Source organism: Lineus longissimus, chromosome 9, assembly GCF_910592395.1.
Source record: "Lineus longissimus chromosome 9, tnLinLong1.2, whole genome shotgun sequence".
Taxonomy (NCBI): Eukaryota; Metazoa; Nemertea; class Pilidiophora; order Heteronemertea; family Lineidae; genus Lineus; species Lineus longissimus.
In genome coordinates, this window is record NC_088316.1 from 19,889,187 (window position 1) to 19,915,866 (window position 26,680).

Here is a 26,680-nt window from a genome sequence, read left to right on the forward strand (position 1 = left end):
ACGCATGTAACATTAAAAAGGACCTACTTCCAGATAAAATTTCCGTCCGATCTGGTTCTTGGGCAGGCCATTAGGGGGCAAAATATGATATGAATGGCCGGAATCTTATAAAATCAGGATCTTTTCGGGATTTTCGATCCGAGTCGTAAGCCAGATATAAAATGTTGCTTCACTTTGCTGCCACTAGAAGGCGTTTTACCTCAGTGATCCGTTACATGTACCGATCCAGCACGACGAAGTCGACCTGATTGTGACGGGATGTGTCTTCAGTTACGTGACCGTCACATTAGCAGACGGCCCGAAGTAACCATTCTTGCAGAGGTGATCTCATCTTCGCCTCCTCGCCACTCATGCTTTAATTATTACCACGGTTAATAAATCAAGAAACAAGTCAATACAATAATCACAAACATTTAATTAACAAATAATTGAGTGGCAAATGTACAGCGTCACTTTATATACAGTAGCAAAAGGAGATGGAAACAAGCATTGCTTTAGCTCAAAACAAGTTCGGTGTCATCTCTAATCTTCCTACATGTGCCCGCTTCGTTGTGCTCCCTAAAGTCTGAAAGTCTCAATCCGTACAAGGTCGGGTGGGGGCCGGGTGGTGGTGCCGTCGGTTTCCTGCTCTGCCGTCGAATCCATATCACCCACTCTAACGCATGCAACACTAAATTCCTCAATCACGCATTGAACAAGATTGTCGCACACCAGGCCACATAAAGACTTAACGTTGTGATGGAACTATACTCTTCATGTTGTGATGGAATTAAATCACAGACATGGGAATACATTTAATGTTTTAGTATACCCTATCCCTGCTGTGACTGATCCTGTAGGCCTAGATCATCATCACCGACTCAAATTCTGAAGCACACACGAAAAATGCCATAATACACATCTGAAATACACACTTCCAAATGCAGCGGAACAACGCTCAGCGGACACACCTTCCTCCGCATGACATGGAAAAGCCGCCTTTGATAAGGTTCAGTGTTCTCTGTTGCCATAGGCGAACAGAATATATTGACATTGAGTGATGGTGTAACGAACCAGTGGAAAAAACCGATCTGGGAAGAAGTTCTTTGTGATCGACATGAACATTACAAATTTAGGGAAATCTACCTCTGTTTTGAGGAAAGCCAAGATTTTCACTCAGGCAATAATGACAATAACGAACAGCACACAACGCATGCTGATAGGACATCAGTTTTCCCTCACTCATCGGTCAAACATCCATATCTGCGCAGTCAACCTGTTATCCGCATCAATTTTTCCCACCATCCACCAATCACCAGTGCCCTATCTGCGGAGCAGAATCAATCAAGCCGGTCATCAGCAAATATTCCTCCAGTCATTGCATGACATTCATTGTCCGCACAGAGTAACTGCAAACAATCTGCAACCGATTCCACACGTATCAGTCACTCACTTTCACGACATCGACGCACAGTCTTATCACACACCAAATATACTTTTGCTTTAAAGCACTCTTCAAACACATACACTACAATAATGTGAATTTTGCGAAATCTGAGCTACATTCATAAGATTGGGCAACAACAATCAATGTCCTGCAGGCATGTGGCTTGCCTTAACGAGTCTTCTTATCCTAATACATGTATACAATCAACAAATAACGTCTTAAGCAAGGGTTATATAGAAAGTCGAAACGTTCAGAGGAAGCCATCTTTCTCAGCAACAGGCGAACATGCTCACCTCATACACACTTGGCAAGATCTTCGGGATTGTCTTTCGATCAAGCTGACAGAACACATTCACAGGAGACACATTCACAGCTCGCAGAGACACACGAGCATGCCGGTTTCTTTTGATCTACTGTCTCCCTTTGTGGAGGTGGGAGGTATATTTGTGTGTCAAACATAGTTCTTGTTTCCACCTCCCCATGGGAGTGTAGTGACGATACAAACCTATGATTCCACGACGACTAAAGTAAAGACAGTGACGGAGTACCTTAACCCTGTACAGAATATTATGAAAGGTCATGACTATGAAATAGGAATTTCATAATCATATACAGATACAGTTTTATCTATGTATATATTTACAAGATCCGCCCTCCAAATGAGACATGCGAGATATAAGGCATCAGTACACACAGAAACGATCCACTACATGACTGGTTGGGTGGTTTAGCAACCTATTTCTCATTTAACACCGCCTGTCCATGTAGATTAGACACAGTTATGACAATTAGGCACATTATATTAAAACACGCCATATCACGAGTTACATGCATTATGATTTGCTTATGTACAATATCAACAATATAAAACGCCGCAATCTTATACAATATATTCGTAATAATTACCGATTGGAATAATTTATATATAACACAAAAAAACTCAACACTTCCCGCCGACGTATCAAAACCTTCATGTATCGGGCGGCAATAAAAAAACGTCCCCAACTTTAAGGATTTTAAAAAGACGTGTGGATTTTAATTAGACATTATTAGAGTCATCGTGAACATTTTCATGCAATATTGTGGTGAGTACCTTTCGAAGTAGAGCCTCTCAAGATGCAGGATATAACCACTAAAACAAGCAAGTAAATGAAGAAAACACTTTGATCCGTGTCGCGTTAACTGGAAAAGTCATGAAATAGTAGATTACCAAGTACGCATGTACAAACTCTTGTTTCACCGATGTTAGAGCAGTTCTGAACACTCAATTCAAGCTAGATATAATGCACATGGTCGTTCTCTGCATATACACATAAACAGTCACCCAGACAAGGGAGTTTTATCCGCACTATTAGTATATCAGACATACATTTTGCACGGATGCGGTGAACCGAGCGGAAGTTGTGTGGCTTTTCCTGCCTTCACTTTGTTCTGACTTAATGCAACAGTATCTTCTCCAGTAAACCTCAATAGCTGTCTGGAAGGATTCAACACAGTAAGGCATTGATTGGGTCGCTTACAGCCCAACTGTGGTGAAAACTCAAATCAAGTATCGTTCAATCATCAGTGCTGAGCATCCAAGTATTTTCTAAACGTTGGGTGCTGGTAAATAGTCCAATACACAGCATTGAAAAGCACAAACAAAGAAGGAAATGCGATCCTGGAAACATAGTCGACGTGTTTGGCTTTCGTTCGACTTGGAAAGCAGAAAACCCGACCAAGGCATGAGCACATAGACCTTTTCTTATTTTTATTAGCGTTCTTCTTCAAGCCTCGCTTTGACGTTGAGCTAGCATTGCTATCCACCGGAGTGTAAGAGTTTTTACTTGTCCTGTAGACCGTGTCTAGTTCTATCTCCCCACCTGCTTGATGGGAGCCTTCCCGGCCAGGCGTACCCATTTTTAAACGCTCCTGAAACAGTACAAATCGCTTAGTTTAGAGCTTCACTATTAAGTCATACAGATGCTGTCATCTAGAAGGCCAAGCTCACAACCTGCTACCGACCCATAAATCGATCGGCATTAGGTGTTTAACACAGAATGCACGTTTATCTTTTTACTTTTTGATCATTACATTTATACGGACTGGTGAGATCTTGCCACTAAAACACCAGCAGTTATGCTTTACTAGTGTTCTCTTTCAGCTGTTGAAAGTTTGGGATGTACTCTACACCGTCAGTCCGTTTTCGATACTGGTGTTTTCTGTCGTTGATTTACTCGTCGAAGACATTAGATGCTGCCTTTCCTCTTCCGGGTGTCAGTGATTTATGACGGAAAGGCATGTTGATTCAACTGATGGTTTGCTTACAACTTAGCTATTCGCACTCACCTGGATTTGTTTTCTCCGCAACTGCTTCCTCCTGAGTGAATTAGCCACTGCAAACTCCAGCAAAGCCGCAAACACAAACAAAAGGCAAGCGGCATGCCAAACGTCAATGGCTTTGACATAAGATACCTTCGGCGTACTATCGTTGACGTTGGCATTTTGTGTGGTTACTGTGAGAACCGTGACCACGCCGAGGGAGGTACGAGCAGCAACTGCGTCTGGGCTTAGGAAGAAGGAGACCCAGGAGATGATTACAACCAGCATGGAAGGTATGTACACTTGGATGATGTAGTAACCGTATTTTCTGGCCAATGTCAGGCTGAAGGTCAGGCACGTGAAGTTCCCTGGAATTATAACACTGGGACTGAATATAGTTCATCACAAGATGACCAGTAGCTGGTGATATCATTTGACCGCCATCTTCGTAGGTGAGACCACAACAGGCAAACCAGAGAAAGAGAAATCACGCGGGGAAGCAAGCGCATGAACACTGGGGGTGATCATTGAGTCCTGTTGGTGACAACATGAGAAGAGCTACCCACTGCTCGACATAGAGAGCATATGGTGATAATTACCTGTTCTATATTTTCTCACGCATTTTAACTCCACTGCTTCCTCGACGATCTCAAACTTGGGCAATGTCATCTCTTCATTTATCGCCACGCCGTCGCCATTTCGGTGCCACTGAAATATGACGTCATCTGTACGCATGGCATCTGAAAAAAGAGTACGAAATTCATGATTAAGTCTTCTGTTGGTCTCAGTAGATATAGATGACGGAGTTACTGAGCTCTCAACCTGGTATCACAATCCACCTTTCTTTGAGATCTCTGGTTACTTTGATGGTTAATCAATAACTTCAAGAAGAAAGATATACGACTCAACCTCGCCTCAGGTATTGATGGCGTCATACAATAACTTGATACGAGGTTGTTTTCTCCCTATCGGAAACAGCTCACAACAATGAGAACGGGGTTTTGCCTATATTCAGGTTTACACGAGATATTGGAAGACAAAATACACTTACAACTGGTCATTATTATTCTACACTTCTGTGTGTCCATTGGGAATAGATAAAGTTTCATCGGACAGTGGAGCTTCACTGATATCCTGGAAGCAACAAAAGGTCAGGGAAGAAATGCGAAGTTACGGTATCTCTTTCAGACTAACGTTTTCGGTTTAGATATTGAAGGCTGTCCTTTGTACATACGCATATCCAGTGTGCCAGTATTGATGCGGATTTTAAGTTACCCGACGACGTCTGACTTAAATTTGCAAGAAGGACAAAATGAAGTTAAATTGTTGGCACTACTTTGTAGCTGCTGAATTTGACAGTTAACTCAATTCTCTGCTTTCCTTAATTAAACATTTCCCCAGTTAAAACCTTGCCACAGCATTGATGCTCCTTACCTTTCTGTTGCATAAATATCTCCTGTCAGCGTTATCACGTGCATTGCCGAGTTTTTCTTGGTGATTGTGTGATAAAAGGCATACTTTGAATTGAGAAAGAAAAGATCAGGCCGCCATAAACGACGTTTTAGTTCACCTTCAACCTCTACGTTGAAGGTCGGGTTAGCCACCTGCATGTCCAGATTGATAAGCCTTTGATCTGTCCACCATTGTTGTAAAAATAAGTCCACTTCCATATCCATGGCTATTTCATCCACGGAGCTGATGCTGTTTATGTAAACCATTGTCCAAACTTTAGTTGGTCTTTCTGAAAAGACAAATTTGAAAATATTTAGCTTTGATGTCAATGAGGTGATTCTATGAGTTATGTCTGTTGGGCTTTCCTAAAAACAAATACGAGTATTGGCTATATCACCAGTGGAACTCTGATACTTCGTGATGTGACTATCGCTCGAGAAGGAGGTCATTACGCCAGCAACGACTTGACATGATAATTGAGGATCAGACAAATACAGTGAAATGGAGTCGAGAATCGGTTTCTGACGTCGAATGCTGGACCCAAAAAAACTTACAGTAACTGCAGCGTATGAAGAAAGGCGTTGTGACTGAACATCAGTGACAACGTGGCTTTACTTTCGGCAAGTTTGCCAGATGTCATTAAGTGACCAGGCATTCCACAGCGTCACCATTCAGCATTGGTGCACTGTGGTAATCTCATTTAGCCTTCGAGATGGGTTTTGTGGTAAAAAAGAAGGTCCGCCATGACTAATGTTGCTATGTGACAGTAGCCTCTGGCTTGGCTGTTAAAAATTGCAAAAGGCTCATTTCAGAATTTGTTAAGAAAAAGTTTGTTCATGTAATGCATGTATTTTTTTGACAGGTTGCTGTGACTGAAGGCGGAATTAGCATAAGCTTTTATGTCCTAGCTCGACCTTCGCATTATGAACTGGAATACACAATCAGAGGAACAGAGTTTGCGTCTGGCGGAGCCTGCTCTCCGGCTTATGATAACCGAGCCAGTCGCAAGAGATGTATGGCTGTTATCATAACAGTACCTCTGCCATGAGCCATCCATCAATCAGCATCCACAGGTTTCGGCCCCATGACTTCTGCTATAAGGGCAACGCGCTTGCACCCAAAGCGTTTTTAAGCCTGTCCAGTTTCACCATTAGGACACAAATAATGACAGACTGTATTGACTGATACTACCCGAGTGGCCAGAATCAGCACAGTAATGGCATGGACTTCGGTGGCGATCGCTTTATAATTAATTATACCCATTCCCGATCCTCGATGAGTCTATAATCATTCGTGGTCCAGCCAGTTAGACCAGGGAGATGCTTTCTTGTCAGCCTCAAAATTAAGTAGCTTACAAGCTCAGCGTTTGATTGTAAGACTGAGGCTTCAATGTTACCGCTCGTGGGACCAGCTCTGACATGTACAGTGAAGGTAAACATAACATGATGCAGAAAGAGGAAAATACTAATACAAAATACGCTGAATTATTTAGGGCAGTTATCATTATGTCTACCTCATACACAAGTTGTTGGCGTCCGGGACTGCAGCTTTATTCGATCTAGGCAGACAGGTGGATGATGTTTACGTTGGTATAACGGCCACGTCTTCGTAAATAGCATGAATTACTAAAGTTACAAATCGACAACAACTACAAAATGCACAATTTACACAGCATTTACACTATGAATGCAGCTTTGGAGCTTGTGTATCTTTTTCAGAATAAGACTTGAGTGTCTTTTTCAGAATAAGACTCTGACAGCGGCAACGAATTCCAAGCGGGAATCACTAACTCAGAATGTCAGTTGTTTCTGTCGTTACTTGCGCAGCTGACCCGTAATATAATGCTGAAAGGAGGATTGTCGAGCTGGTACGCCACCATATCGAGATAAGCAGATACCACTCATTAGCATAAACCATCCGGTGTCGAAACTGATCTATACTTAGTTCGACGAACGCTATTTATGACTTCCAAACGTATATAGATGAATTGAGAGAAGGAATCAGACAGCTTGGTATCTGTACGTCAGCGACGATATCATACCACGGTCAGACCGTCAAGATTGGGATATTCATGGTTATACGTATGTCCGACGGGAATGAGTTCACGGCGTATCATTTCATGGGTGAAATCGACCTGACAGCCCGGGTTGAGACTGTTTTGATAAGTCGTAATGTTCTTTGTCTTGTTCATACAATGGGCTGGCAACACGATTCGATTTCAAGTGACGACGGCACGTCGAAATTGTCGCTAACTTGCTATTTTTTTTCTTTCCCGCTCAACCTGCGTAAATGTAACCTCCATGCCTTCCGGCACTACGAAGGAAACCTCACTTCGCCCTAAGCCTTTCTCACAACAAGGATTTGTCTCCAGATTCTGTTAATTGACATGAGAAATCCAAAATGCATTCGCAGACGAAGAGTTTGTATCTTCCATCTTCATCTAAAATTCAAATTTGCTTGTTTGCGGGCGCGTTAGCTATTCTTGATTTCATGCAAGCCTTTGAGACATTGACAGAAATCATCATGAGAAGATAGACCTTAGTTTTCCGATAAGCGATTCTTCATCGATTTTTTATGTCCTAAAGATTCATACTTTAAGATGCCATAATTCTTCTTATCTCTCATCTGATTATAGGATATGGGTCGGAAAGTTATGGTTTGGCTGACTTAATCTCTCCATAACCCACTCCATTTTCCTCAACTAATAAACCGGCGAGACACTCTGAGGGAATCGACTCTCATATGTCAAAGGGGATGTTATACAGATTTATGGATGAGGAGGGAGATATAATCGGGATTGCCGTCACAACCTGATACAAGAAGACGGGATCAGAGATAGCTTGTTGCCGGTTGTGAAATATGCTCTAAGGAACACAGGTTCCAGACTCGGGTGAAGCAATCTAAGGGATACACATTTGAGCTGCTATGGCTTTGAATGTCGCGGAGACAAGTAGTTATTTTATTTGCTTTTCATCTCTTAAACGTAGGTTCGTATTGAAGGTCATGAGTTTCAATAAAATTAACATCTTAATACGTCACCAAACAAATGCCAAAGGGAAGGACGCCTTTTCCAGGGGGACATTTGAGATTGCTACATCGATATGTTTTTGCTATCGTTTGACTGTTCAAAGCAAATCCTTAATGTTAAACGGAAACAACATGATTTATGGTTCGTTCACCATCAATATTGTTTAGCAATCCGAAAAATTAAATTACCACTTTTAAATATGGCTTGCGTTTATAAAGATGGGAAATACCCGGCGCTTGGTTTTCAAAAGAGATTAGTGATTGTTCAAATGGGGGCAGTCAATCAACCATACTCCTGATAATCATGCCAGATTCCTTACTCCTCTGTCAAAATAGCTCATTCTTTACATTCAAAGTAAATTTCAGTTCAATGTAGGTTGAGAAATATTACACGAACGTTTAGACGTTAACTATTTATTCAAGTGTGGGAGGTTCTAGTAAAGGGGATTTGGGATGGACTAAAGGATGCTGTTGAAGATCATGATTGATAGCGAGTAATTGGTAAAAAGTCTTCGTTAAATTTTCGGCTCATAAATCTGGTTTATAGCAGAGAATGGGTTTAGCTGAGCGACTGAGCCCTGGTACGTAAAGACGGGAATCCAGGGAAGTAAATTGCCTAAGCTTTCCTTAGTATCTTCTGAATCACTTGAAACCGGGTCATCAATCTCACAGAAGCGGACAATGATTACGCCCTTTATTTTCTCAGATATGTTTGTTTGCGCTGAAAGCTATCTATGTGAAGGAGGTCCATTGAAACATATTGACAGGTTTATCCATCACTTTAGCTCTAATGTGATAACTATTCAAAGACGCCGTTCATGGCCATGGACATCGCTTGAAGAGGGCGGCGCTAACTTGCTTTCCAAGAATAGCTCAAAGACTGACTCGCCAACACTAAGCTTTCTTTAGTGAAATAGTTACCATCTGCGGATAAGAGGTCGTGTGCCTAGCGAAACTAAAATTAACAATATCATGTTCTAAACACTAATAAAGAGACCAGATCACAATGTGGTTCTTATTGCGGTTATTATTGCTCGAGAATCTTTGACAAACTCTCTAATCGCCGTTGCTTTTTCTGTCCCGATGATGTTCAATTTCTTTACACAATCTCATCAAAATCTAATTTTCACATTCTATCATTGAACTCCTTGAATAGGAGGGACGAAGTAACTCAAGCAACTCACCACTGTTGATATTAGAGTCTCCTCTGCGAAAGCAGTAAGCTATGAACATGACTCAATACCATCATATTGCTAGTTCAGCAAGAGCATTTGTGGTGGCTTTTATTCCTTGCCAACAGCAACTTCAAGCTCGGGGCCTGGGATGCTAACGTTGTTCAATCAGAACTTGATCAAGATATCCCAGATCATAGGCTACTATGTGTCTGGTGTCTGGTGTCTGAGTGAGCGCTGGTTAGCTGCTGCTCCTTGGTCTCTTGATAATTTGTGTTTTTTCATCTGGATTGACAGTTTTTAAAGATCTGTTTCTTGGACTAACTGTTTTGTGAATAGACAGTGATTCTAGAGATGTCATTCTTGTTGAGAGGAATAACTCTGGCTTTGTGTTACTGTGTTTGTAAATTCTTGGCCCAAGCAGGGCGGGGACAGTGGCCATATTGCAGTGTGTCTAGCATTATGCATGAACATATACATACAAGTACATACTCAGCCAAACAGCTTCTAGACATGAGGAAATTGAGTACTCGTACTGTGCAATGTGAACAAGCGTCAGTTTCATTATTAAAGGACCTTTCCTTGTTCAGGAGAAACTCAACAAGGCGGAACTGTCGTGGGGGCACTCGGATTGTAAGGAAGATTCCTGTGGTGTGTGGTGGCAGTGCACGTCTGTCTATCAGAAATCGACACCCCGATCTGTTTCTACCGTCTTGGTTAAATTCCACGCTTGACCCCACTGCTCGGCACAGGAACTTAACGTCAGTGACCTTAGATGCAGGCCATGTTCCTAAATCAGATAGCAAGAACTCCATCGCAAAGTGCTTGATGGTAAATGCGCAGTCCGCTCGAAATAAGACCACTGAGATACTTGAACTTATTAACGAGAATCAGCTTGATATTCTCTTTATTACCGAGACATGGATTGTGGCAAACCAAACAGACGACCCCATCCTTGCTGCTTTAACACCACCAGGTTACATCTTTCTCAACTTCCCGCGATCAACAGCTGGCGGGGGCTTGGGAATTATCCACCGTCAGAACATAAGCGTAAAATCTGCGAAAGTTGGGCAGTATCAGACCCTGGAATTGATAGAGCTGTCAATTTCCAATAAAACCAAGGTTTTGTTGGTCTATCGCCCTCCTCCGAGCAAAAAGAACAAGCTCAATTTTGGTGGGTTCATGCGGGAAATGGCTGAGTTACTTGACTCGTATGCAACTGAGACCGCCCCTCTAACCATAATGGGGGACATCAACGTTAAAGTGAATCGAAAGGATGATCCAGAAGCCATCAAGTATCTCCACCTGTTGGCTACGCATGGGCTCATCCAAATCATCGACAAACCGACCCACCGATCAGGCAACACCCTAGACCATATCATCATCCGGCCGTCAGCTGTTCTTGTACCAACCTTCACAGTGGAACCGCTAAAAGCCATATCCGACCACTTTCCAATTTTCTTTGAACTCTGCGGTGTCTATAAGGACTGTCCCAGTAACCAGGTAGAAAAGAAAGTACGGAAGCTCAGAAAAATCGACACAGTGACTTTTGCCATGGACATTTGTGAACGGTTGAATAGCCTAAACGGTGAAGAAAATTCTGTGTTGGCCTACAATGATGCCATGTCTTCTTTGCTTGACAAGCATGCTCCGGTGACCACTGTACGTATCAAGGGTACCTCTCGTAAGTCATGGTACAATGATGATATACATGCTGCTCGTAAGACACGGCGTCACCTTGAGCGCCAGTACAAAAAGTCAGGTCTGGAGGTACATCGCCAAATGTTTGCTGAGCAGAGCAAGATAGTGGTGTCATTGATAAATAGGGCAAAGACTGGCTATCTGCATGAGAGACTTGCAGCATGTAACACTCGTGACATGTTTAAAGAGGTAAATGGGCTCCTTTCCGCTGATCAAGGGGGGAAACTTCCCGACTCTGATGACAAACAGGAGTTGGCAAATAAGTTGTTTCATGAGAAGATCGAGACCATTCGTGCTGGCTTTGTTAATGAATGTACTAGCCCGACTGTCCCACCTTTGGAAGATCGTTGTCTGACCAGTTTCAGGCCTGTGTCCTCTGATCAACTGCGAAAGGTGATCAAAGAGAGTCCTCCCAAATCATGCGGTTTGGACCCTTTGCCTACTTGGCTACTCAGGGATGATGTTGTGCTGGATGCAATTTTGCCACTGTTGGTTCGTTGTGTAAATGAATCGATTGGGACCGGTCAGGTACAGGACTGCTTAAAGAATGCCTTTGTGACACCACTGCTAAAGAAGTCAGGTTTGGATTGCAATATCCTCAAAAACTATCGCCCTGTGTCCAATCTTCCTTTTCTATCAAAAGTCATTGAAAAGGTGGTGGCGAAGCAGCTCGTGTTGCATATGAAGGTGCATGGCCTGTATGATCCGTTACAATCTGCTTATAGAGTTGGACACAGCACGGAGACGGCATTACTGCGTATCAAGGCAGACATCGATGTGGCTCTTGACAGGGGGCAGGGTGTGATTTTGATCCTCCTTGATATGTCTGCTGCTTTTGATACTATCAGCCATAAGCTTCTGATCTCACAACTTGAGGACAAGCTTGGTATCAGGGGGACAGCCTTGGAGTGGTTTAAATCCTACCTCAGCTCGAGAACTCAGTCGGTGCTCGTTCAAGGGCAAAAGTCTGACAAAATGCCTCTCCTCTCTGGGGTGCCACAGGGCTCCGTGCTTGGCCCTATACTCTTTTCTATATACATCAAACCCCTTGCGGCAATCATTGAAAATCATGACATGTGTCGTCATGGCTTCGCGGACGACATACAATTATATGATACGTTCGATGTCACACCAGAAGGGCTCCGCCTTGCCATTAAAAAGGCTGAATCATGTGTAGCAGATGTTCGGGAGTGGCTTGGCCCCAATCACTTGAAGGGCAATGATGATAAAACTGAAGAGAAAGCTGTCAAGACTTGAGCCACTTCCTTCAATCCAGATCGGATCATCCTCTGTTACTCCCTCATCTCAGGTTCGAAATCTTGGTGCTGTTTTTGATGCAAACATGTCTATGTCACAACAGGTGTCCCAAGTGGTGAGGGGGGTTTACTATCAGATCCATAGAATAGCAAAGATCAGACGATACCTGGACAATACCACCTGTGCCAGAGTAATAAATGCGCTAATAACATCTCGCCTGGATTTCCAAAACGGTCTTTTGCTCGGATTACCGGGCTGTGAAATCCAGCGCCTTCAAAAAGCACAAAATGCTAGTGCTCGCCTCTTAACCAGGTCCAAAAAGAGAGAGCACATAACCCCTATTTTAAAATCTCTTCATTGGTTGCCGGTGACATCACGTATCGACTACAAAGTTCTTCTCACAACCCACAAGGTCATCCATCATGAGGAGAGCCCACAGTATATGAAGGAACTTCTCAGTCTCCGTGCGCCCGGCCGCAGACTTCGGTCCTCGGATGACCCTTGGCTCCTTGCCATCCCACGTTCAAATGGGGTCTTCGGGGATCGATCTCTGTGTGTCCGGGCCGCGGGGCTGTGGAACGCCCTTCCAAGCTGGTTACGTGATGTCACTGTGCTAAACACTTTTAAGAGTAAACTCAAAACTCATCTTTTTATCCTAACATATTCAGAGTAGGCCATACATGTTTTAAATATTGATATTTTCCGGATGTTTTTAAACTGTTTTTTATCCTCATGAAATCACCACTTTTAATGTACTCATTTAATATTATGTACAGTGCTTAGAAAATGTATGCACCATTATTTTAGCACTTTAAATCAAATAAATTATTATTATTATTATTATTACTGTTATATCCAATAAACCACCATTACCGCTGATGAGCCCAAGCTATCCCTCGCCATCGGACAGATCGCTACTGAGAACACGTCGAATGGGCAATTCTTGAGCGCCCAGGCTAATCACTTTAGATGCATCCAGCATCTACAACCACGTTGGTTTCTCATCTGGGAGCACGCCCGGTCAACATGTCCTTCAAAAAGCAATTTAGAACAACGTCGTCTAATCATTAATAACGCCGATGGCTATTTCAGCGAGTTGGCTAAACCTTCCTGTACATTGCACATTGCTAAATGTACAACAATGGCAATACCTTTAAAAAATCTTATCAGGTACGAACACAGGGCAAGCGTACAAATACTATTCCGCTAAATCATCTATAACTTATGCCCACTTTACCCTTGTGGTCTTCAGGATAATAAGCCGACCGTAATTATCTATTTGCCATAGTCGTTAGTGTGTTCTATTACGAGGGCGGGTATCATGAGATGATCATCTATCTCATCGGTCTCATCATTGACATCTCATTGTAGAAGATAATCTCTTTCGGTCAACTTGTTACATGGCAAAGGTTTATTAATGAAAAACACTGTGTTATAAGCACGTTTGAAGGACTTGGAGGCCTTTTACTTCAGTAAGTTTATTGTTCTCCTGTTTCATTACCAAGCTATACTTCTGAAAGAACATCATTGAACATAAGGAACCCGCTATAAAGATCGAAATCAAATATTGAGCACTTATCAGTTTAATTCAGCTTGATCACATCCGTTCAAAACTCAAAAAAGAGCTGCGGATATATTGTCTAATGATCAGTGGATATCCAAGTGGTATCTGAAGTGCACTTAATTACTAAGCCTTTTAGCTAATCGAAGTACGATTTAACTCAATTCGATTGCTGAGTCACTGAAATTGCTAATGCTGTTTTCGCAATTTCACACTTTGCAAGGCTGTATCGTTGTCATTACCTTTGAGATAACACGGTGCTTACATGAAAACACCGATTTGTGATAAAATTTCCCTTGGCCCAACCATGGCCCTCGGCCAACTTCTAGTGAGTGATCAGGTGCCAGCAACAAGAGCTAAATTGAAAATCACACCAATAGTAAGAAAAGGTCATAAAATTATTGTTCTATTGCCCGAAATAATAACGAGGGAGGCGAAATAGCATACAAATGTCTGGTAATTAAGTTCGAGGTCCTTACTGAACCTGACCAGACACTTCAAAGTCGTTCGAACAGTGCCAAATGCATTGGTTTACGGCCCAACGTGACTGCGACCGACCATTTCATTATGTTGGATTGACTTGGAGCTGTATAACGAGAATTTAACTGGAGATGTGGTAGTTGTGACCCGCGTGATTGGTCCGAATGTTGCCAGGACCATTTCAATTCCGCACCCATCACCAATGCTGCTGATCAACAATGAACATACTCTAGATCTCGGTCGACGTCAGAACTTCATGAAAAAAGCTATGAGCAATCAATGTCTGTAAAGTAAAAAGCGCAAATATATCTGCAGCGAGCGGCAAAAAACATAGCTTGTCTGCTGAAAAAAAAGCTTACCACTGGATCTGACATTTATTGCAGATGGCATTCTGATGTTGAATTCTTCTCGCAGGTACCTTCGATGGCTCCCAAAAACGAGAGGTTTTTGTCAGATGTGATGTGTTGTCACAATTCGTCGCAACAAAAACTCTCGCTAACGAAGCACTTCAGTCTACGACCCTTCAGAACACGACGCTTGCGTAGGTTGGTGACTGTCGACAAAATACTTCGGGAAGTTGTATGTTTGAAGGTGTACCCATGTTTGGCACAATCTGGTGTTGTGAGGAGAAATAACCATATCCGAATATCGAGACATCCAGCTAATAAATTATGAAGTACAAAAAGTTGGACGACCACGAATATATCATCAGCTCAATGCATTCAAATCATCGTGTCAGATGATATGCTCAGCAGTTTTTTTCACCTGTCTCTCTAAAACCTTTGAAAGAAGAGAACAGGAGCCGTTGGGAATTTCCCGCGAAAGAATCATTTTATTTTCCCGGGTAATTTAATGCTTGGAATTGGTGTAGTTACAGTCTCAGCATCAGGAGACCCCTCGGGACGGGGAAAGTAAAGCAGTATCTAATCCATGGGCTTGTCAATCTTTAGGATCATAATACGATGCTCAGTTTTATTCCTTTGGGGCGTTGTTTGCTTGGAACAACAACACACCCGCACTGCACCGGATGATTTTCCGATAGAATAAAATGTTGAGGGGCAGATTGTAAATGACGAACATGATGTGTGTTAACTTGCTACTTTTTAAAATCATTGATTCAATCTATGAGGCGGTTGTTTCTTCTTCCTTTACCCAGGCAAAAAGAAAGCAACTATTGTGAAAAATAGAAGTGGAAGACTGAGTTTAAAGCGGAGCATCGACTGAGACATTAAGCTCTATAAACAATATTGGACGATCGTATTGTAAAAGTACGATGAAATCGAAGAACCTCGAGGAAACGTATGCTATCGAAGACAGTCACACTCTCTGTCACATGAGTATACCTTGCTGGACCAGGAATCGAACACAGGCCCTGAGAGGTGACATGCGTGGGTGTTTCCATATCGCCAATCCCACTGCTTCTCTCTTAGAACATCCGTCAACGAAAAACGGTTACCATCAGTTTAGACATGTAGCTGTCTTTTGCCTACGTCGCAGCTATTTTTCATTTCTGTCAAATTTTTGACCATTCATCTTTAATACAAACAATTAGCTAGTCGTTGGTTCTGGATAACTATTCTCAGACATCATTATTGATATTCTCCTTCAACTACATCTGTCTCTTCAAGCCAATTCATCACTAGTTGAAAGGAATAATCACAGTGGGTGAGCAGATTACCTTTTTTTTCCATCTCCATTATAATTGATCGAAGTAGCTGCGACAAAACATACTCATGCCCTGGGGGTGAGTTTTGCGTTGTCATGGCGAGGACGAAAAGAGATGAATTACCACAAAACACAGGAAATAATTAGGCCAATCAGCTGATATTATCCATACATACGCCACAGATGAAAACACTACTCCTGGAGATATGATTACTTTTTTGTCAGTCTCGGGTATTCGCGGAGAAGCGAATGATTTCCCTGTCAGACTCTTCGGCTAGCAACAATTGCCTTTAAGGCGCAATAACAAGACGTTACACGCTGATCAATATGAATATCTTTATGTAGTTACAATACTGTCTGGCGCCTTCGTCACGGACCAAGCTTCGGACTTTCCACTTCCTTGGAAGTGCTGTTCCAGCGTGGAAGAGAAGAACCTATAACTTTATGAACTTTCATAGCAAGACATTGGTGTGAGACATAGCAGCTGTTCCCCTTGCCAAGATTGCATGAGATCAACCGATCCTAACTCTGAGGCAGGGCCAGTGGACAACTGTCCAAACCACACGAGTTGTTCTCTTGTGAATCATTCAATGCTATCAACGCACTAAACGGAATTGCGTGAGAAGATGGGATAAGCAGCTGGAAGTACTTCGTCTTGGTCTTAGGATGTCCTAGATGATCTTCCGTCATACAGATCACTTGACATTAGATGCAGCTCACACCGGAGTTGTGAGGCGCACGCTCTGTCAACGTTCTCGGCATCTTTGAAAAAACACCATCCTGGCATTTTACTGCTTTTATGGCAAGTAATGAGACTTATATCTGTGATAGATCCTGTGATGTGTACGTCGAATGTCTTCTTCAGTTCTAATAAAGATTTTATACAGTTCAGACACACTTTGGGAGAACGTAAATACGTCCGCGCTGTCTAGAATCTTTATTATAACTGAAGAACACATTCAACATACACAGCAATACACATGTTAAAAACCGCCCTAATCCCCCTTCTCTGTATAAATAAAAGCTAATCCGATTCTGAACCAAATAACAAGAGGTGTTTCAATTCATTGTCTAACAAGCCACTGTAATCTGGAGAACACAATGCCTTACGAACACAAACAACACAAAGGGGTCCTCCAGTTCTTTGTTCGAAATAAATTCTAGGCCGGGTCTATTTGGCAAGCCGCTCGCCGAACAGGCATCTTTTTTTGTCCTGTTTGGAGAGCCGCTTGCCAAACAGCACTAAAAAGCCACCCTGTTCGGCCAGCCGGGCTTGCCAAACAGGTAAAAAATCTATCCTGTTTGGCGAGCTGGAGACTTTACTTTAATATTAATGAGTTCGGCTCTCCATTCAGGACAAGAAAAAGTAGCTGTTTGGTAAGCCGGGCTTGCCAAGTAGTAACTTCCTAAATTCTAATCTCGTATGAGTTAGGCCTCGATGGGAACTCTAGTACTATACATACAATCTACTATCAACATAAATGAGGAGGTCCAGATAATGATATGTACTGGAATGAACAGTACTACTGGTTTCTAACCCAGAGACACGCACGATCTACAATCCTGCCAATCTTCGCGACTTCGGCTTGGATGCACAGATGAAATTGAAATGGCACAGTCGGATACACCGATACAAGCATTCTATATGACAGATGGTCCAGTATCTCTCACTGGTTTTCCAGTTGAGTTTGATAAGCGAAATGGCCTTATAAATCATGTCCAGCAAGGCCATTAGTATATACGGAACACTTGTAGTAGCTTCAACTTATTACACCGTGACCTGTATTGGCTCGTCAAAAGTGTGTTTGATCAGGATGTTATGTATGCTGACTATAAGCAATTGACTAGCGTTTACGGAGTGAGTTTCAGCAATATGAGAAGCGTCTCAACATTGGGTTGTATACCGAATAGGGCTGTATAACAAATATACCATGACCAATTTATTCTCTAAAAATAATAATGAACATGTTTTGCAGTAGCAGAGCCCAAAGATGACAGAGCTATTAAATAAAGCAGCCGAATGTTTCAAGTTTAAACAATGGTCGCGTCGAGAATCTGTCAGTGTTTTTTCATTTTTTCCTTTTCCCTTCTCCCTATATCTAATCCGATAATAATGAAGCAGAGCTCACCTTGGTTTCTAATGTATCGGACCTCGGGAAGTAACACCTTGTTTTTAGGATGGTAGCTTAGTGCTATTCGGTGTATCTAATCAGTAGCTATCGGAAAACACGATACACCATTCGTGCTTCTTTGAGAGGAAGGACCTACTGTGAACCGGTCTTTGTCAATCTGGTTTTAATGCCTTATGGCATTGGTGATTCGTTTGGCAACGAAAATTGTATTCACAAAGCAAATGCCCAGGTCATTTATATATTTTGGTTATCCAAAGATCAAACTTGGACCACATGCCTTTCACGAAATGTAAGTTTGTTTAAAACATATGAATATATAGTTTCTAGAGATTCTACCAAATCTCATAATGTCTAAATGCCATGTTCTTGCTAACGTTCCTCGGGCTCCCTTGAGAACATCGCAAATCTCCTTAGGAGAATAAATAAATAAGCGAATAGATTCAATAAACGTTACAAATATGATAATAAAAGTAATCTCATATTACTCACCATTAATTCGATCAGGAGGGATGTACTTGTCGTATTCTTCGTCATCTAAAAATGTCAACATTTTTTCAACGGACGGACTTTCGACTGCTTGAGCACATGGGTATCTGAAAAATAAAAGTGTACAGGGTGTGAGATTTAGGTCAGTATGATGGGACAGCAGTAACTTCATGGCAGAAATTCGAAGAAAAACATCACTTCGGTAATGTGGAGAAGGCGTATGTCTATGTCATATGTTGATGTATCATCAAGTATGGGAAGAAAGAGAGATGTCTAGCCGAAACTGCCTGAAGAATGAGTAATTGAGAATTAAAAAACCGAACCGGGACTAATGAAAAGGAATGAAGTAGTTTCAACTCGGTGTTGATTCGGATGCCAGCCTCCTTTTGTGACACTGAGTGTTCTTTCTTTTCGGACACAAGAGTCCAGGTTTTAAATTTCCCCCTGGAAATAGTGTCCTACCATATTGTATGGTGACAGATTGTGGTATGACTTTGCTGACGAGACGCAAGAACTTCAATACTTTGAGATTAAAAGCCAAGTATAGAATTCGTTGCCCGTCGGCCAGCCGGACATTCAACCATAAGAAGACTGAACAGCATTTCCTTGTTGAACCGCCACTCCCACTTGAGAGTCAACCAATATCTGACATGCGATACCATTCTGTTGCAATGATAGTCTCGGCACGAAGTCTAAGCCTAACTCTCTTGCCCTCAGGAATCGAACAAGTAGGCCGTGCCTCTCCTTTCGCCTTTACAGACATAGATCATATTGTTACCGACACTCTTATTCCTTTGAGGAGAGTGGACGTGATTCTCAATCTCGGAGAGATGGTATCTCGCTAGTGCACCTAATAGGTCTGGAGAAAGCAACGTTCAAATTAGAAGTTTAATATGCATGTGCTCATGTCCGTGTTTTGTTGTGGAAACTTTACAAACTTAAGCTAGGAGTCCAAAGTAGTGAGCTCAGCTTTCACCAGAGTTGCAGCTGGTGGTTCTATCTGGAATTTTTTTCAGTAACCGCTTGCCACACGGGTTGTATTAGCACACCAGATGATAATGTGGAAGATGACTGAAATGTGACTGGACATACGCAAATACGGATGGAATGTTTTTACAGAGAGACAGTATTTGACTTTCTAAAAAGCAAGTCGTCAGTGAGCCTGATCAGTCGATTAGAAGCCGAGCAATCATACTTCGGTTGGTTGGTTTCACCTGGTCACGAGTGTAACAGACTACACAACATCACACCCACTTATTGGCCAGCACCAATCCTGTAACTTTCTTGACAGGATATCTATCCTCCTCGGTGAAAAGTAGTTAAAAAAGCGAGCTATCAAACCGATGGTAATTGGATCAAGGTGACGGATTTCCTCCGACAGGACACGCCGAAAGGAAGCTGCTCTAGTTATCACGGTGGTGATAAGAGATGGAGAAGAAAGGTTATGCTGATACCCTGATCTTTCCATTCAGTCATAAGAAAATAACTTCAGGTATTACTTTGCGTCAGCAATGACGGCTTTCGTCAGCAGCTTTCTTTTGCAATGATTTCATGACGCTGACAAAATGGCTCTCGTGTGACCGGCATAGTAAGCGGTTCTCAATTCTTTTTAGCGTCAGGATAGGAATTACCCACAACTGAGTCTCAGTATGCATTGCACATCATTAATACAATGATTACCGCCAGAAATGGTTACATAACATGGCTGACGAGTGATCGTGATTTTAGTTAGTCTCACCGACGGTAAAGGCTTTTCTACAAAGGCAACTCCTTGACCGAAGGCAACGCTGCATATCGTTGCCCATAACACACCAAGCAAGCCATACTTTGACATTAATGTCCAACATGCAACATGAGAGCATCAACCCATCCATTGTACTGGGAGTCAATGCTACAAAAACTGCACTATTTTCAATATCTGGCATTTCCCTGTGGGAACGCGAGAAACGCGAATTCACAAAGCTATTAGTCTCTTGACCTTTTGTGGGATCAGGACACGTACGGAGTATGGTAGCATCACACGGAATGGGAATCAAATTGAGAGAAATGACCATGCCGGTTTGTGTTACACCATTTCTTGGTGTAGTGGTGTACTTTTCGGAATTCACAAATCAGCGAATCAAATTGCGTCGAATGTTACATGTAACTTCACCGTACGCCATCATATGTCCAGGTTTAGTTGAACATTAGCGCGTCTGGTTTTGTTCTTAACAGTTGATACCTCTAAAATACGTTACCATGGTTACTGACACTTAGTAAAGCCAATCATTATTATATCAAGTCCAATTAGAGGAAATTAGAACCTGTTGAAAGCAAGCTAACACTGAAGGGCATCCTCTTCATGAGTTCTCTAATTGAACACAGTGACATGGACCTTCTGCTGGCGACGAGTAACCTACAAAACATAGCAACACATTGACCTTCTAACATGCGCAGCCCCATCGTCCATCTGCGGATCTCTACTTTGTCAGGCTTTACTCTCTAAACTGATGAGATCAGCCCGGTAATCCCAGTGTCTGTCCAAGGCTCAAACATAGAGAATGGTGACTATTATGTCTATAGTTGTATTTGTTAAACTCTTTTATCGCTGTTGTACAAGCCAGCTATTTCGACTTTCATCGACCTCAGGGCCTTAAGTGAGAGTATCTGTAGACAAAAGCATCTTCACAGCTGGTAGAGAGATGTGTTGACCGAGCCCCATATATAGTTTCATTAAATGTTATTCCGCAGCCTATAATGAATGTTCCCACTTGCTACCCCCACATGGCAAATAACAGAGTCAACGGACTCATCCTTCCTGTAACAAAACAAGTACCCCATTCATCCAAAAGATGTTTGAGGCTGAAATCAGTCAAAGCAGCGAAGGTGACACCTCTATTATGCGTTACCCGTATACTTGGAAAACCTGTCAAGACATTTTGCGCAATTGTCTCTCATTCTAATGTTTGTAACAGAAGCTGTCAAGATGACGCCGACCAAGCGGTCAGCGTCTGATAAGAATAACAAGCATCAATCCGTCTGACAAAAAAAACCCCTGATATCTTGTGACCAGTCTAGGACAGATAGGCAGTGGAGCCTGTTCAACAACACGTTCTTCTGATTACCACACAACACACTTTCATTGACAAACGACACAGAAGAAGCAGATGGATTGACCAAAGTCAGAAAGGCTCCACGTCCTTTCTTCAAGGATACAAGGTTTACTGTTCAATGTGTGGTTTGTACTGGCACTGTTCTTGCATACTTCCAAACTGATACCATCCTCCGGCACCCTCCGTTTAGTTTTATGATTCGATACATATTGATATTTTGCCCATCTGTACCACTGAAATGTACTAAGGTGTCATAAGTTTCGCTGGTAGTTCTGTCGCGACCACCTAAGCGGTCATACTTTAATCGGATAACCGTATTCGTGTCGATTACAAATGTCGATACCACGCCTGAAGGGACAGGCACTGATTAAATCAAGAACTTAATTTGACAGACGAAGTGCACTGTGATTTTGGGATGTTATCAACAAATGGTTTATGAACGGAGAACATGGCATCTTGAATGATGAAGTTACTCGAGGTCAACGCTACCGGTAGGGCCTGGGTAAACATTGTATGATACTATCTTAGCGACTAAAGAATGTCACCTTCCTGACGCCGCGGGAATCCTGTCTCAAGATGACGTACTGGTGTCGACAATTTACAGCGAAACCCTGGGGAGTTTGTCGTGAAATCTAATCATTGCATGCGTCGATGATTTACCTATGTCGTTGCACTCTTTCTTTATGCTGAAGACGGAGACGCCCCAAAACATTTTCAATTGCAGGCAAGGTTAAGGTACCTTACTGTTGTACTTTACACCGGCCCGTGTGACACTTACCGATGCTATCCTCAACAAATTGCCCGAGTCAATTTCCTTTGCACCATCACTAAACCTCCAAAATTACTCTACACGAAATCTTCAGGCTATTATTATCCCTAAAGCTGATTTATTGCCGGGTGTTTTTCCTGCTGTTATACGGTGCACTGAACAATACTGTCAACACCACAAAGGTATGCAGCAATATATCAAGATTACCCGATGATATAATGGATCAATAAATCGGGTGAGGTATTTGATATTTGGCACTGTGTCACAAACAGGCTTTTTTCATCGCGCCATTCTTCACGAGAGTTTTTTCTCGATCTGCCGTTAAATGACGCATGTTACGGTAGGAATACAACGGGACTTGTCAAGGACAGATGAGTTACTGAATCTAACAGGATGCTAATACGGAAATAAAACGCACCCACAAACTAAGCTACCGGCATTAGAATAACAGCGTTCCGCAAGGGTACATAATGCCATTAACAATTTAAACGTTTAATTGCGAAACTGTTGGCTTGACATTAAGAAAACTATCGTATCAAAAAGGAAACACTCAAAAAATCATCAACAACACTTTAGCAAATGAATTTCAATTAGCTTAAAAACTACGAGAAAAAGGAAAAAAATGATGAACACATTTTGTAAGAACAAGCACACGGTTAGCCTGACCATTCATGGAAATGAAACGCAAAGTAAAAAGAACATTCCAGCAACGATCTGTTGCGAAGAGAAATAGTATAGCAGCGATGGTTGCTACTCTGGTTGAAGATAAGCGCCAAGCGGACTAAGCCATAAGAAAGAGCTTGACAATTGTCAAGCTCTTTCTTACGACATATTATTACTTATACAATTTCTCGTACGAATCGTGACTTAGTCTGCTTGGCGCTAATCTTCAACCAAAGCAGCAACCATCGGTGCTCATTCGATTCGAAAGCCTATATCTTAAACAGCTGAAACCACACCAAGACTCAGTCGAGTTACCATAATATTCTGCTCTCAAACTCAAATATTTTCTTTTTTATTATCCCATGCTTCATTTGACGGAGCAACAGTGATTTAGTTATTCACAGTAGACATGTTACGTTTATGCTACATTTGGTTTTTCTTTCCCAAGCAAATCGACAACCTCGATATAGTTATCGTCAAACGTTAGGTGAAGGGAGAATAAGTTAATATCAAGTTCAAAGTTTTATCTCACTCAAACGATACAGAATATCAAACGATTAAAGCGAAAATAGTCATGGACAAAAGAAACCTTGAGTTGAGTAGACAACTATTCACACAGAAATCTTAAAGAATCATCCAGATAGAAATTTCCGTTTGATCTTTTTGGGCCACCTCACATAATTTGATTTTGTTGGCTCTGTCCATGTGTGAAATTGACTGAAGAGTTCATTACTTATTTTTGACTACAATATTCTCCTGATGTCATATCAGGCGTCAGTCACAAACTTGAAACCATAGTTTCCTAGTTGCTTGGTAGACACAAAGGATTAGCTGGTACTTCCACGGTTTTTAACTCTGGCTTCGATTTACCAGGGCAGCAACCTGGACATACGTATCCAACCTTATTGGCTCGTGTTCATTCTACCTGGTTAGAATGATTTAATTTGAGGGCTACGTTTCTTAATCGAATTTGTATAACCTCTCTATTCACAGTGAACAAGCACAAGTGCTTGATTTTAACCTTGGTGTTCGGTGACCCAATCTTTTTTATACATCAGAAATATAGGTTGACATATTTCAACTTTGAAGGGTTGAGAAGTTTTCGTATCTGAGTAGCTACGATGTGAATTTCTCTCACATTTTTAGCCATATCTGACAGCACTAAAGGCTGTATCGATTAACCCATAGACGAGACAAGAAAAAAGTACAGAGCAGTCGAACTCTCGAAAGCAAACAGTACAACTTGTAACACTTCTTGCAAAAACTGCCATCGAACAGAAGCCAACAGTCTCCAATGCATTAAGCTTTATTCTATTTGTTCTTCTTGTGATGAAGAACACTGATTGATAAGCCGAAAAGAAGGCTCCATGTATTAAAATGGCACTCATTCCTACAGATGGTCAAAAGGCACATAAATCCCCACTGGTCATCAGATGGCAAACCATGTCCGTCAACGCGGTACGTTTTTCAAGTGGCGTCAGATTTCCGCCAGGAGTGCTCTCATCAAGTTATTGGTGCTTGGGTGGTTCATGCCTTCTCTAATGTCCAATAACATCTCATTTGCGTTGGCGTTAGGTGTCACGTACAGGGTTAGCAAGATCACGCCAGCACATCCGCCCTGATGAGATAAACTCTCCTCTTCCACCACTGCATAAGTCAGTGACTACTCCGCGAGAAGATAACGTAGCTTTATTCAATTCAATGCATATCCGTTTCTGTCAAAGCGATAATCAGCAGGATGACATGCCTGACTACTCCAAGATTGTTGGCTCCCAATGACTTCATCAAGTGTCTTGGTATCTTTAAAGGTGCTTATTGATGATCTAGGAGGCATGAATTTGACCCAGGCACAGCACGAACTATAGTTGCCGTCAAGTAAGAATGAGCCACGTTTAGAATCATTTAGAAACAGTTTTTCGCGCTCCAGAGCCCAAAATGATTCAAACATAAAATTTACGAATGACTACTGTCACTTTGGTTCTCGTGTAAGTCCACAATCTCATGCATGCCTTGCCGATGTTATAGGGCAAGGAATTACATTCGAAGTCATTTTGGTAATGGTGAAAAAAAAGCGGATCACTCTGGATAAGGTTTCGGTAACTGAGGATTACTTTAATTTAAATCTCTCTGGATTCTCCAAACATCAATCGTCATTGGAGTTTTTAAGTATTTTCTGTTAAGCATCCTCCATAAAACATGGTTTTAAGTCGCAGGATCACCAGAAATGAAGACAAAAAGTTCCCATTTCCAATAAATTCTAAAATTCCCAAGGAATTTCACAGTTAATTTAAAAAACTATCTGCCAATATTTTTTAATTTTTCAAAACATTATCCCAGCGGAAAAAAGTACGCATCGGCTAATTGTTAGATTTCTGATTATACCTCAAAGCGGTTTTAAGGATTCGTGCGGTTACCGAAGTTGAACTTGCCAAGAAAAAATAATGCAAGTAAAAAAAATACTGTTTGACTGTAAACGAAGGTTGAATGATCTCTATTGCGACGGAAGACGATAACACGGTGCAGCTGTTAGCTATCTAGAAGTTTCTACATCTCAACAGCCACATCTATTCAAGGACGATACATAACTCATCCATTCGCATACTAAGTTTTTTTCTATAATACCGTATGCGTGACGATCACATGCGTCAGATTGGTAGCCGACACAATTCACTTACTTAGCAGTTGATGAACAAGCAGACAAGAAGAATGGCAAATTAATTGATATAAAAACAGTTTTTTACACAAGGATGGAGGAGTGGATGATTCTTGCACTTTATCTGACTGGATATGTTTCCGACAAATGTTAATGTACCCTCATCTTAGCCATATTTGTCATCCCATCAAGACAAAATCTATGTTTCATTATTGTTTACGACTGAAATGCATTACTAGGTGGCCTTGCCGCTTCTCCGATACCTTTTACACAGGTAGACGAGGAAATCGATCTAAAGATAACAAAACATGTAAGAACAATGACCGTCTGGAGACTATTACTTCACTTGGATTGAAACATCTCTATTGATCTAAGCAGCTTTTGTGGTAGAAGGATAAGGTCATAGATATCATAGGTCAAAGACATCAGAGGGGGGGGGGGGGCTTGAAGAGAAAGTGATTCGGCAGTCTCTTGCCTTCAAAAGACGACGAGACGCATGCACGAGGTCGTTAGTGTTCTGCCTGAAAATATCGGAGGAAAGTGGAGCTTTGAATATATGTCGAGAGGGAGAGTTGAGACCTCGACTAAGGAAGGGCCCCATCAAATCAAAGAGATAGGAAAACCTATACGACAGACGGTGGTGGTTCGAAAAGTGAAAGCCACATCGGGACACATCAGGCTACGTTGATGGCGAGGGTATGGTGATCTCTATCACACGATGAATGGATGATACGCCAGCTATTCGAGCAACGGCGAATGAGCATGCTGTTCAGCTGTAAGTCAACAAATGCTCCCAGCGCCTATTTGAGAAATAATCGACATCAACTCATGTTGACACCGCCC

At 41.9% G+C, this 26,680-nt stretch overlaps 1 protein-coding gene across 6 annotated transcripts in view; it reads right to left on the reverse strand.

The window, feature by feature from the left end:
- Positions 1–395: 395 nt before the first annotated feature.
- Positions 396–26,680, reverse strand: part of LOC135494147 (glycine receptor subunit alpha-2-like) — a 102,020-nt gene continuing 75,735 nt past the window's right edge. For all 6 annotated transcript variants that reach the window (XM_064781957.1, XM_064781958.1, XM_064781956.1 and 3 more), the window contains 6 exons: positions 18,664–18,767; positions 5,162–5,468; positions 4,779–4,861; positions 4,327–4,467; positions 3,755–4,095; positions 396–3,337 (listed from right to left, as the gene is read on the reverse strand). In XM_064781957.1, coding sequence (XP_064638027.1) covers positions 2,990–3,337; positions 3,755–4,095; positions 4,327–4,467; positions 4,779–4,861; positions 5,162–5,468; positions 18,664–18,767 — 1,324 coding nt within the window. In that variant the 3' untranslated portion in view covers positions 396–2,989. The remainder of the gene's footprint in view (positions 3,338–3,754; positions 4,096–4,326; positions 4,468–4,778; positions 4,862–5,161; positions 5,469–18,663; positions 18,768–26,680) is intronic.